The sequence below is a fragment of the Cebidichthys violaceus genome, unplaced genomic scaffold, assembly GCF_023349555.1.
Source record: "Cebidichthys violaceus isolate CVI_PGR_0920_01 unplaced genomic scaffold, fCebVio1.0.p SCAF_4, whole genome shotgun sequence".
NCBI lineage: Eukaryota > Metazoa > Chordata > Actinopteri > Perciformes > Stichaeidae > Cebidichthys > Cebidichthys violaceus.
Genome location: NW_027176594.1, coordinates 4,239,399 through 4,252,410, shown reverse-complemented (window position 1 = coordinate 4,252,410; position 13,012 = coordinate 4,239,399). Strand labels below are relative to the sequence as shown.

The 13,012-nt window shown below is 41.9% G+C and overlaps 1 protein-coding gene across 3 annotated transcripts in view; it reads right to left on the bottom strand.

Annotated features, from left to right (window-relative positions):
- Positions 1-13,012, bottom strand: part of lrba (LPS-responsive vesicle trafficking, beach and anchor containing) — a 182,849-nt gene that overhangs the window by 30,192 nt on the left and 139,645 nt on the right. For all 3 annotated transcript variants that reach the window (XM_068727827.1, XM_068727829.1, XM_068727828.1), the window contains exon 46: positions 10,541-10,693. In XM_068727827.1, the coding sequence (XP_068583928.1) occupies positions 10,541-10,693 (153 nt within the window). The remainder of the gene's footprint in view (positions 1-10,540; positions 10,694-13,012) is intronic.

Sequence of the window (13,012 nt, the reverse complement as noted above, 5' to 3'; positions counted from 1 at the left end):
ATGCTTATTTTTGCTTGCTAGCCAGTTTTGCAGGACTATGATAATTAACATGCCTTTTCTGTGTCCAAGTCTCAGATTACTTTAATTCTTTCTTTTCTGAAACATTTGAAGGAAGAGTGTGGATTTAAAGCCTAAAAAACCACCAACAAAAACACTCAAAGAATGACAGTTTGACTGTGTGTCGATCAATATGTTACTCTGTAGAGAGAGACTTACTCTAGACTGAGGACTTCAAGAAAGGCTATCCTTATATGAAACATCAGACCGGCGACACCAAATTATTACAATTAACCAGCTGGTGGACATTAAAGCAAGATTACTCAAGAGTCCCTTTCTGCTTGCAAGTGGCTGCGATATATTTACATCCTTTTTCTTTTTTCTTTTCACTTAGGACTTCTTTTAGTGATTTCTTTCCTCAAAAGTAAAAGTGTCTGTCCACGCCACAGGTCTGCAGGAGTTTCTGTGCCTCGCTGTGGTTTGCGGTGAGCTTTATGGTCTGGATTGAGCTGGATTTCACTTTGGCTTTAACGAGGTGACACTGAATGCTCTCCTCCTTCCCTCATTGGCCCTAAAAAACCCTTTTAAGGACTTATAGAGAGCTGTCCGTAAGGATGTTAAAATGTCACTTAACAAATCAATCCCCTCATTTGCATGCCAACGGTGATGCGAGCGCACACGCATGTGCCCGTGCGCGTGTCGCTGATGCCGTGGGGGTGTAATCGAACGCACATGTTGTATGCAGAGTGTTGTCAGCGGCAGACTGTTTTCTTTTGTATCGATTACGGATGAATAAAGCAAACACTTGTCAGGTTTGTATACAGTAAAATGACTGTTTAAGAACAAGCTGATCAAAACATCCTGAAAACCGGGTTCAGTGTGTGTGACAGTGAAACATGCATTTTTACATGGGAAAAAGAAATTTGCTGCAGAACCACAGGGTCAGGAAGTTTTATCGCGTTGTATTCTTATTGAGCGTTTTATTAAATCCTATCAAATTTGTGTGTTTCCAAGTACAACAAACATCATCAACCTGAGCGGAAGCCAGTCTATTCTTCTAACCGTAACGCAAGGTTATCATTGCTTGTTCCTCCAAGTTCAACAGCCCCCTTTCATTTTCCCTTCTACTTATTCTTCCACTCTAAGTGCTGCTCTTTTTTTTTCTTCCTGCATGCTCTTTCTTCCAGTCATCTGATCCTTTGGATCAACTCCTCTGGAGTTGCCTTGCCCTGAGGTTGACAAGCACTCTGATTAAAGGGCTTATTAGCTCGTTGTAAATGAGAAGCCGATTGTCATTTTGAAGCAGGCAGAGGAAGCCTGTTGCCAGCCAGGGGAGAGGGGGCCCCCCAACATGGAAGAGAGGGGGAAGAAAAGCAACGGGTGACGTAAGGAATGAGAGCCTTGGAGCAGCCGCATAGCTAACAAACCATTTCCTTTATTCCCATATTCACACACACCAGAGAACTCCAGATGGGTTGTGTGCGTTACTTCAGTCCCCCCCCTCCTTCCTGCTCTACTAATTAGATAGGTCACAACTGTGAGAGTTCTGGCTATGGGTCAACGGAGGCACTCGCTGGCAAGTGGAACCTGAAACTCTAACCCTAACTCTCTCTCCCGCTCACTCCTCCACCCACTTGAAAAGCAGGAATATCATGTCATGGGGTGAAAAGAAGCAGAATGAGCAGTGATTGGGAAAGTATCTCCCCAAAACAAACATGTCATGGTGGATTTGGTTTTAGTCAGACAAATGGTGTAGTGTAGACTGCGAAAGTGGTCCAATTTACAGCACCGACAATGGAGTAAACAACACTGATTGAGGAGTAAATGGATGAAATGGTGCCGACTCAAAGTCAAAAGGCACTGATGGTGTTGTTGTTGTTGTCCTCACTTTTTAGTTTTTAGTTAATGCTTGATCATAACAAACAATATGATGCAACGCAGCAAATGATGGTAATCAGCAAAAGTGGAACTAAAGCCTTAAATGCAATATTTAAAAAAATATTTGGAAGAAAATATTTTGACTGGCAAAAATGAAGAGAAAACAACTACAATGAGAACAGAGCTATTTCACAACAATCTACTAATATCTCAACAGCAGCTAATAAGCACCTGCAGAGAGTCCAACCATCCCTCCGCCTCCATACAGAGAGGCTAACAAGCTAGCAAATGCATCAGCGGTGCCATAAGACACATCCACAATAGGATGAAGTGAGCAAAAGCTAAGTCAACAGTCAGAGCTGATTAAACACAGGGCCACTGAGGAAGGCTGCGGAGCGTGCCGAGTGAGGGAATATTTGGATAGCTGTTGAGAGGAGCATAGTTGTCTCAGACGATTAAAGAGTCTGCTGGAGGACTGGACGGTCTCTCCGTCTGTCTGAAGGTGTGGAGGCCTCTCAACACGGAGTGGAGCTGATTAGGATGAATGGCTCAACTGATCAGCTTGAGTGTAGTAACCCTTTAAGGAGAGCTTTTCGGTTGTTGGGTTATGTGGAGCTGCAGCTTGTTTAGTTTGTGTGAGTATATGGAACAAAAGGAAGTACGTCTGACCCTTAAAGGTAAATGCATCCCAAATATATGAGCAATATAACATAACAACGAGCAACAAGTCAAAATGCCAAAGATTTGATGGGTTGATAACATTTTTGTCAAATGTGACAATTCACTGCTTTTCTTGGTCCGACGTTGAGGTAAATTAAATATTTGGGTTTTTGGATTCATCAGAAGCAACACACATTTTCACCTTGTACTCTTGGATATTATAATAGGCATTTCTTACTGATGCCACAAACTATTAAGGAAATACGATTTTTTTTTAAATATTTTTTATATATATATATATATATATATATATATAATTAAATATCATCCTCAATTGCAGCCCTTATAATGTCACTAATATCACAAATTATTTTTCACACAATTTGAAATAAATATAAGCTAAGGTTACTTAGGTAAATGTAATGTCTTGTAGGGCTAGACAATAACTCCATATTAACTTTCTATTAACTTTCTATTATATTTATTATTCTAAACCAGCTGTAACTACAAGTTAACAAAATGAGCTTATTAAGTCCCATTTCAAACATACAGTATCAAGAGTTTGATGCACACTGGAACTGTTTAATTACTTTCCCATCAGATTATTTTTTGATTTTGCATACATCTTTAATTTTCTGATATTGATATCAGCAAACATCATAAAGAATACTATAATAATTTTTCTATCATGTCGCTAAGCTCTTGCAGCTACACGCCTTATGATAAAGGGTTATTCATTGTGTGTGTTTCTGTGTCTGATTTCAAAAATATATTTAAAATACTTGCTGTAAATGCTGGACAGGGCACATTATTAACTTGGGCCACAGCAAAGAGCAAAGACAACTGTTTCAATATAGCAAGCATGACGACACAAGATGTCCAGTGCTGGAATGAAGGAGTGTGAAAATGGACTAATACTGTAAGGGGAAAAAAAACAAACTCAGCAGACTTTGGGAGAAACGAAATGTAGGAGTACAGGAAAAGGGAGAAGGACAACATTAGTGAGTGAGTATGTCAGCAGCAGTAGATCATCCCATTTCTCAGGCTCTCATTGGCCTCCTCCATTACGTCATTGAAGAGGAGGATGAAGAGGAGGAAGGGGAGACGGACAGGGAAGAGGGGGAGGCAGAGAAGAAGGGGGGACAGCTCGTAAAACACCGAGCACACAGTAAACATGTCTGGTCTTATGCATGACAATACCCCTACAGTGAGCGCTGTCTGACATTAGCCAGATAACCCCCCCCCGTACCCCATGTGCTAGTTCCCATCCAACAACAAGGCTTTCAGAGGAGACACCGGGGGAATAGATTAGCGCTAGGCTAACATGGTAAAGTGTGTTCTGTTACATGGGGCCATACTGGGCTAGACGACGTTAAGATTTTCACTCACTCAGTCATTCACAAGTGCGTAAGTATATCTTAGTGGTTAGTGACTGGTCCTCGCAGTGGTTTACCTCAGCTCACACATGAATTCCCATGGGGTTCCTGTGAGGATAAGATGTGGCGGCTGGTGGGAACGGCATAATGTGCGTCCCAGCGGCTGTCTATTCAGAGTGTGGTGCGGATGAGAGGTGAATGTAAACAGCAATGATCTTTGACTTTGTGTAGCTGGCGGTCTGAGTCAGGCAGCTATCATGTCTTGCTATGCGTCTTGTGGGGGCAAAAAAAAGTGGGTATCAATTTTGTCTACTGTATGCAGCTCTCCCTCAGATTCTATACAGCCACCGGACATTTCTGCATAATGACATTCAGACTTCAATGAGAATAGCACCCAAAGCACCCCCTTTTCATCTTCCTTGATCATAAACTGGTACGATAATGGACTTGTCTGCCATGATGACATAGTTTCTGTAAGTGTGAACGGCTGTCAGCATATAAAACTGACAAAGTTCAGAACAGAACTTTCAAAGACGCTGATAGTGTGAGTGTATGGGGTTTGGGGGGGTAAAGGTGATTTGGCTCATATTAATATGACATTTGTCTGTTAGCGCTGAGCAGGAGATGTTTACCTCTGCAGGCAGGATTACTGTGGGGTGACACACAAACAGCTGTACGATCAAGAGTGAGGCTCCGTGAAACAGATCACCATTATAGTTCAACGTAAAAGTTAGCAAACTGAATTCAGAGAGAACTTCTGTCTTAAGTTTAAAGCTGAATGAGGCAAATCTGACCACTAGGAAGCAGAAGAGAACAAATAGCTATAGCGTAAAAATAAACCCATAGCCCTGATGTACTAACGATGAGAAACAAAATTGCCTCCTGAAACATAAAAAAAAACAGAACAAAATGCCTTTTCTTGTTCTTTGATACTTACAATGGTTACTTCCAATTTATCCCTCCTAAAATATGTACCTGGGTCTGTCTGGCTTTTCAGATAATCAACATCCTTAACCAGTAACTTTTTTTATATCAGTTCTACACCCTTTTTTGCAAAGCATTTTGAAGACGGCAGTATGTGTTATTGCGTTTGCAAGAAATGGCTGAAACCGATTTTGTTGTTTTTTTTGATTGTTTTTACATTTTAGGGGTGGAGGGGGGGGGGGGGGGGGGGGGGGGGGGGTCGTATCTAACTACTACTGGGATTCAAAAGTGGCTGAGAACAGCTGAGACTGAAACAAGTTGAGTGTTGATTCTCAGTGGGAGCGGTAGAGCATTTACATCTGACATGAAAACAGTTCATGTGTCATGCAGCGGACCAGGGCTCCATCTTGCCTGGGTTCAGATTACTAATAGGTTGTAAGTTTAGTGAAGGAGGTTTACATTTGTCAGAGGATCCTTTCCATTGTTACATTGCAGCAAAGGTAAAGATGTAGCCAGAATTTTAATTATTAGAATAAGACACCACTTCCTGCGTATTCCAATTGGTAATCAATGAAAGTAACATGTGACACCTGTCTTCACTGTTATTCCAGTCATATGGTAATTCACACATCCCATGCCTGCAGCACATACTCTAACCATGGTTGCTTAAGGCACAGTACAGATATCCGATCACAACAATTACCACATAATGATTAAAAGGATTACTTTGTGAGTAACACACAAGTTATTTTGGTGTCTAACATCCATAGAGCAGAGATGTGTTGGGTACTTACAGTGAGGGTTTACATCATGTGGTGGTGACCTGTGGTCAAATCTCTCAGTATCAACTTCTGACCCATCACTCAACTGGCTTTGCCCATTCAACAAGAGCAGAGTCTCTCACTCGATCTGTGAGGGCAGTTTAACTGATCTCTCTGTCACTGCTTTGAGTGAGCAGTTGCTTTATAAGGAGAAAAAGGCTGAAAGTAATGTGCTGCCCGTCTCTCCCATGTGTGTGGTTTGCAGGTCTATCAGCAGCGCTACAACAGCGCAGATGACGGAAGGGAACCAAACATGTGAACTATGGAGCAGCAAAGGGACCCTGTAGAGTTCAAATGGGTTAGATGGTGACCTCACCTTCCACAGAAAAGAAAAAGATATGTGTTGCCTTGGAAAAAGATGCATGAAAACGGTGGAACTAACATGACACTTAGTACCAGATTACTATATATTACGAATACTAAAGTCTTGGTGTTCAATTTCAAATAAATGACAACGTTAGATATGTTTAAGTGTAGATAACCAATGCTTTACAGTTAAAACAATGCCATTTTAGAGATACTGGCTGCTTAAATGTGTAGATCACAGTCTCTAAACTCAGTCCACCATTCGACTATTTGCCAAAGTGGTGTAACGGACCTTCTGTACGGATCCCCCCCACACGGTTCGGCATGCAGATGAACTGCAGATTAATTACAGTGTGAAATAAAGTTTTACTCGCTGATCAGGACATCGGCATTTATGCTTTTCTATTCACCGATCTTTGATAATGTTATATTATAAACAATCAATCCGTATTTAAATTGACAGGAGTGGAGCTAGCAACCATGGCAGCACCGCTAATGGCCAACGAACGAAGGTTCACTTATATTATGATGCGTTCAGGCTCTGTTCAATGAAAATGAGTATTGGGCAAAGGTAAATTATAACGTCATGATGTGTTTACATGTAATCTCGTAAAATGTAGTGTTGGTGAGAAACTTAATACATCCAGTTGTTTGAAGGCGATGTCTTCACAACAACATTAATAGATATTAAAAAAGGAATTATGACCTGTTCACACTACCTCTAAGCAGCAATAGTCTGGAGCCTTGAAGAATAGCTGCTATAATCAAACAACAAAGGGATCTGTATCTGCCAATATGGATCATCAATGATCGGCAATTAGCATCGTCGGCAAAAAAACATGATCAGGGATCTTAAAAGTTATACATGCTCCCTTTTTTTCATTTTGTGCTGATCCGATTTGTGATCCGATCCGTGGTACGATCCGAACCGTGAGTTTTATGATCCGCTGCACCACTAATTCGCATCAGGAGATGGCAACTATAACAGACAGTGGTTAAGGCTGCTCCATATCAGCAGCTACAGTGAAGCCAAGACACATGGCAGCACATGTAAACATTGATGTGCAGACAAATACACATACAAGCACATACACAGGATCACCTGCTATGGCTCTAATGGTTAGCAGACCTGAGAAGTGAGATGTGGTCATATATAGTGGAATGTCAGACAGGCTGACAGTGCCCAGAGACATGTAGTTATCTGGCGGAGGAGGGATCAAGTTCTTAACCTCTCCTTCGACCTACTGGTAAAAACAACAAGAAGCCCCTGATCTCTGTGGCATGCCGCCTCAAGACCCACCGTCTCTGCGTGTGTATGTGTGTGTGGGTTTGTGATGGGTCAAGAAAAAGGGAGTGCGCCTTTACAAGCAAGCATTTAAATATACTGTAGACACTTTAGTGTGGTGAAGGTGCATGCTTGACTTAAGGCGCAAAGGCGCTTTGTCTCCAGTAAGTCTGTTTAAAATCCAACCATTCCTAAACATGTCAAACTCACGGTTTTCAACTGAACCGGAGCCTTCGAGCCTCCAGTGTTGTAAGCCAGAGGTCAGACAACAATCTGTGAAGCCACACACTTGCAGTTTCTACTAAACATTAGTGATGAACTATGACACTTCCAAGACCAGAGCAATATAAATCAGGCTACAGTTTGATGTAATGTTTATATCTTCTGCTGGATTTCTTCTTTTTTTTTTTCATTACCAACCCAACTCTCACTCACAACAACACAAACAAGCTGCCGTTTTGCACAGCAGCACAATCCTTTACTGTGAGAGGCTTTTAATGGCCTTTCCAGATTGGGCCCTAATTAGCTGTTAATCATCTAGGGCTCATAACCAGAGTGGAGACAGCAGGCATGTGTGTGTTTGTAAGCGCGTGTGCATTTGCTTGTGTTTGCGTGTTCTCTCACGCTGTGTATCCGTGTGTTGCGAGGCCATTAGCAGCAGACAAGCTAAAGAGAGCCAAACAGCCCATTAACTCCTTCGGTTTTCCTCTCCCTTCTCCACCATGCTCATCTCTCTCCCAACAGAACCACAGTTGCCAGCTGACACCCTCTAATGCCAGCTATCTGTCACGACCAGAGACCTGTCCACCCACACATCCCTCCCTCTACCTCGTCCTCGGCCCATTTTATCCTTTATTCTTCCTGTCCACCCTCCTGTACTCTGTCTCTCAGATTCTGTCTTCAAATGTACCGTAGTACTGTAAAAAAGTACTGCACGAGTGTTACCTCTAAATAAAGACAAATGTAATCCTATACTGACAATGTACAGTTGACTGATCAAACTAATTTGCATGACAAATTTACATTACATTAAAATATATTAATGTCGGACCACCATTGACAAGTGGAGCCAACATCTCGCAGGAATGGATCAATGTGACGGAATCATTGTCCTATCTAATACTACCAAATTGATCAGCAATTTTACAAACTAAGACTATGTGTTTATGTTGTTCTGAAGCAGATATTAACAGTACCCTTATGAAACCCCAGAAAGCTCCTCTTTTTCTTTTTACAGAGCTTGTTATGTTTCTGTGCACCTACACCTGTGTGCAGCCAAGCCCAGGAGGGCTTGGCTGCACACAGGATCAATATCTCAATTCGCACATAGTAGAGGAAGAAAACCGCAGACTGAAAATGTATCAGCCTGAGAGCAGTAACTAGCAGGTAGCTGTGCATGAGCGTAGACCATTTGGATAAGTCTAAATTGCCTCTGCAGTGCTAAATTGGGCACAAAGGAAAGGACCAGAGGAAATTGAGGGAGCAGAGGTAGATGAGACTGCAGCACTTAAACTGGCAATGAAAAGCCGCTTTGTGCCTGCAGGAGCACAAAGCACATTAACACACAGATGCTTTCAAGTCAGTTTCTCCAGTGTTACTGCTCTGACTGATTTTTAGTGTGTTCAATAATAATATCCAAATTACAAATATTGTAAAGGTGAGTATGTTCTACTTCTGTATTTTAAACAATATTTACTCAAGAGAGCGGTATTTATTTAAGATGTAAAATCACTGAAAAGTAAGATGTTTAAAAATGGTGAAACAGCACTACAATAAAAACATGATGGAGCAGCAACCATTAATTAATCTGTTAATTATTTTACTAATTACTGTATTCATTTAGTCTATTAAATGTCTAAAAATTGTCCAATGCCCAACATAATTTCTGTCTGACCGACAAACAGGTATTAAAAAATAAGAAAAAAAATATTGTAAAATATTACAAAAATATAAAAAAATGAATTACTTGAGCAATTGACCGATTAACTGGTTCAACCCAACACGACAGCAGATGACAAAAAAATGTATTTTTCTTCTTTAGTACAAATTAATTTCCAATAACACTGGGAAACAACATGCCACCTACACAACCAGCTTCCCCCCGATACATCCACCTTGGCCTAGACCATGCTGACAGCCAAAGAGGGAGAAGTGTGTGATTAATGATAGGGGCCTGGTCATATCAGCAGGCTGGTTAACACACCCAACCACACGACTACACAGGTCACAGAGCACACCCGGCCTCATCAGCACACATTACTACTGTGGGCACACAACAGGAAGCTGTTTTTACCCCAAACATTTTCCTTAGAGGGAATGTGGCCCAAGAAGAAATTCAAAATTCAACAGACTGAGGACTTTTTAAAGCAACAAAAATACAGGCATAAATATTTGCATTACAACCTATGATTTGGTTTTGTAGATTCTTATTTTCCTCTTGAATTTTACCCCATCTATGCAGATAACACATTTGACAAGGACAGCGTGGCCTTTGAGTATCAGTAAAACTCATATCAAGTAAGAAAAAAATGAAAAACTAAAAGTACCAATGATAAGTTATTCCAGCAACAAACAGAAATAATAAATCTATCTGGAGCTTATTTTGACCTTCTAGTGTGTGAGTGTGTGAGAGTGTGTGTGTGTGTGTGTGTGTGTGTGTGTGTGTGTGTGTGTGTGTGTGTGTGTGTGAGTGTGAGTGTGAGTGTGTGTATGGAAGATGACAGAACATCTACAATGAAAATATGACAGCAAGTCTGACAACATCTGAGATGCATGTACACTGAATGTTTCTGCTATGGGCTGAAGGGGAGATCAGAAACGGGATACTGCATCATCTCTCTGCACACAAACACAGTTGCAATCACACAAACACGCATAAACGTGCACCAGATGTGTGTGAACAGAGCGAGTGCAGAAAGAGAGATGGGGAGGTGGACAGGGATAGGAGGTGAGGTGATGTTGGATCACTTCGCCAACACGGCAATCTGAGAGCTGGGGCATGTCGGAGGAGCGGGAGGCTCAGGTAACAGGAGGAACTGTGAGACAATCAGGAAATAACACTGTCTCTTTGAATTAGCATTTGCAGCTAAAACTGCAGGGGCAGAAACCTCTGACAAGACTTCAGTTGGTCTGGGTTATGCGGTATATGAGGCAGAGGTAGAAATGTATACGTGTAAATGTGTGTTATCAACTTATAGATATTAGAAATGACAAATAATGACCATTTCGACTATAACAACATTTCTTGTTGACACCTATAGAATGAATGTGGAGCTTCTGTCCATGTTTCTTACCAGGCGATTGATGCGTACAAACTCCTCTGGGCTCTTGGCCCAACGTGGCAGCTCCACATTGGAGACTACGGTGCTGTCCTCCATCACTCCCAGGTTGTAATCGTTGGCGTTGACGAACATCTCGGGGAGGTAGTAGAACTCTGGGATCAGCTCCTGCATGTACAAAGCACAGAGATACATTTAAACTTACACACTGGCTTATTACAACGCTACAAGCACAAAAGTGATGATATCAACAGTGTTACCATTTTAAGTGGTCCCCTAAATAGCTGACACAGGCTTAGTTATGGGTAAAATGGTAATGCTGACTGAAGGATGCTTCTGAAACTACAGAAGGCTCAGAGAACTCACCAACCATCCCTCAGACTCAGAAAGGTGTGATTTAAACATGTCTAGGAGTATTAAGGAGAGCTGAAGAAGTAAGTCGTAGTATAAGTATCAGTAATAGTGAAACAGAGGGGCAATCCCTGTATGAATCCAGTTCAGAAATTATTTAAGGATTGCTGTGTGTGACACCAACAACAGTTAAATAGAGATGTTTTCCAAATTTGACAGCTATTCATGATTTCTGACTGCTTGTCTGCTGCCTGCATTTGTGCTTTGGCCACTACAGAAGATGTCAAAAACGTCTGTGTGTGTTTTTTCATTACTCAGTACTCGTTTGCTTCGTCTGTATCTAAGCAGCAGATAAAGCCAGCCCCCCCCCGTCCCGTCCTCTTCCCACAACAACAGAAAAGTCAGCCAAATTCTTTCTGAACTGTGATGATTTTATTTGGCTGTCCCAAACAACACAAAGTATTTTCAAACTGAAGAGAAATGCAGTTATGACATGAGATGCAACCCCAGATGTTTAGCCATTCGTCGTTCTTAACAAAGCAGAACTTGCCGCAATGAGTGTAAACATTAAGATTGAGTTTGAGCTTAAAAGCATGTAGATGAATCCATACAGCCCTCCAGGCCTTAACGGTAAAGTTGCTATTGTGGCTATGTCTCACTGATTCTGAAAAACAAGGATGGCTGCTTCATGTAAATAGTATAAAAAGAGTAAAGTGTAAAAAGAATATTTTGCTGTAAATTGTGGATATTAAAACGGACAATATACGGTGTTTTCCTATCGTCTCAAAATGTAAAATGTAAAAGAAGAATCGTAGTCATATTCAGTTTAATAAAACACTTCTAGCTCGTAGTATTTCATGGTATGATTAGTCACAACTTGTGGCTACAAGTGTGACTGGTGCTTTTGAGAAGGACAGAAAGATGCAAACCTGTTGACAGTCTGACATCAGAGATGAACTGTCCAACTTCAACCTCAAGCTGTCATGCTCTAGTCTGTCATGTGAGCAGCAATGATGACTTCATGGCAGCATACAAATACTAAAACTTGAGCCCCAGTAGCAGCTTTAAGCATTTTTTATTTTATTTTTTAAACAGATTTTCAAGAGCCTGGTCTCATGCAACATGATCACTGCAAATATACTCAAACAACAACATGGCCCTTTTTTTGAGATTAGCTGCACAATACATCCACCTCTCATCAATGGGGTGAAAACATCCAATCAAATGAGCAAGCAAACACACAGGTTTAAAACAACACAGCACTTCCTCACTTCTGAAATCTCTTCACTCCACAAAACCTGACCTAAAACTAAAAAGGTCAACCTCTTAACGAGGCCTCCAGCACACCCAGGTTCACTGGCTGCAGCCTGCTGTAAATTTGAGCTGGAGGTGGCAGGACACACACACACACACACACACACACACACACACACACACACACACACACACACACACACACACACACCCACACACCAACAAAACCTTGAGGGCTTCACTCCCCAACACTCAAGCCTGCCTTGCATGGACCATTATGTGCAGTGGCCCCTTTGCTCCGGCCTGGTCAGAGGCCAGCCCCTCTGATCCCCAATCCTGTCCTGTCATGGGTCACTGGAAGGGGCTCTGGCCTCTGGGCTGCTTTGCTACACTTCCACTGTTGCTACCTCTCACCCCTCTGCTCTTCTCTCTCCCCCTCTGATGCCTTCAGGCTGAAGCTAGGGGTCAGGGGATTGGGGACTGGAGGTCACGCTAGCGTCACCCAGGCTAGAGACACATTGAATCTGGGTGTTGTAACCTATTATCACTCCGTCTTTACCAGTGGGGTATGAAAACACTGGGGCTTTTCGCCCTCTGGCAGGGACAGAGAGTTGCTATCAATGGCTCAAATGCTAAAGCTAAATGGTGTACTTAGCATACTAAATTGATACATCTCATCCCTAATTCCTCTTTTGCCTGAACATGAATGTGTGCGTCCGAGTGGATAAAGTCGACGGACTCTCATTCAAAATATGCTAAAAATTCAAACAGAACATGGAAACAAAGTGATGTGGTCCAGATTTGCCCTTTATTTTGATCTGAGGTTGAGCTCTCACGGTTTGATCCACATTGACAGGTCTAGACTGAGAGAGCAAACGACGG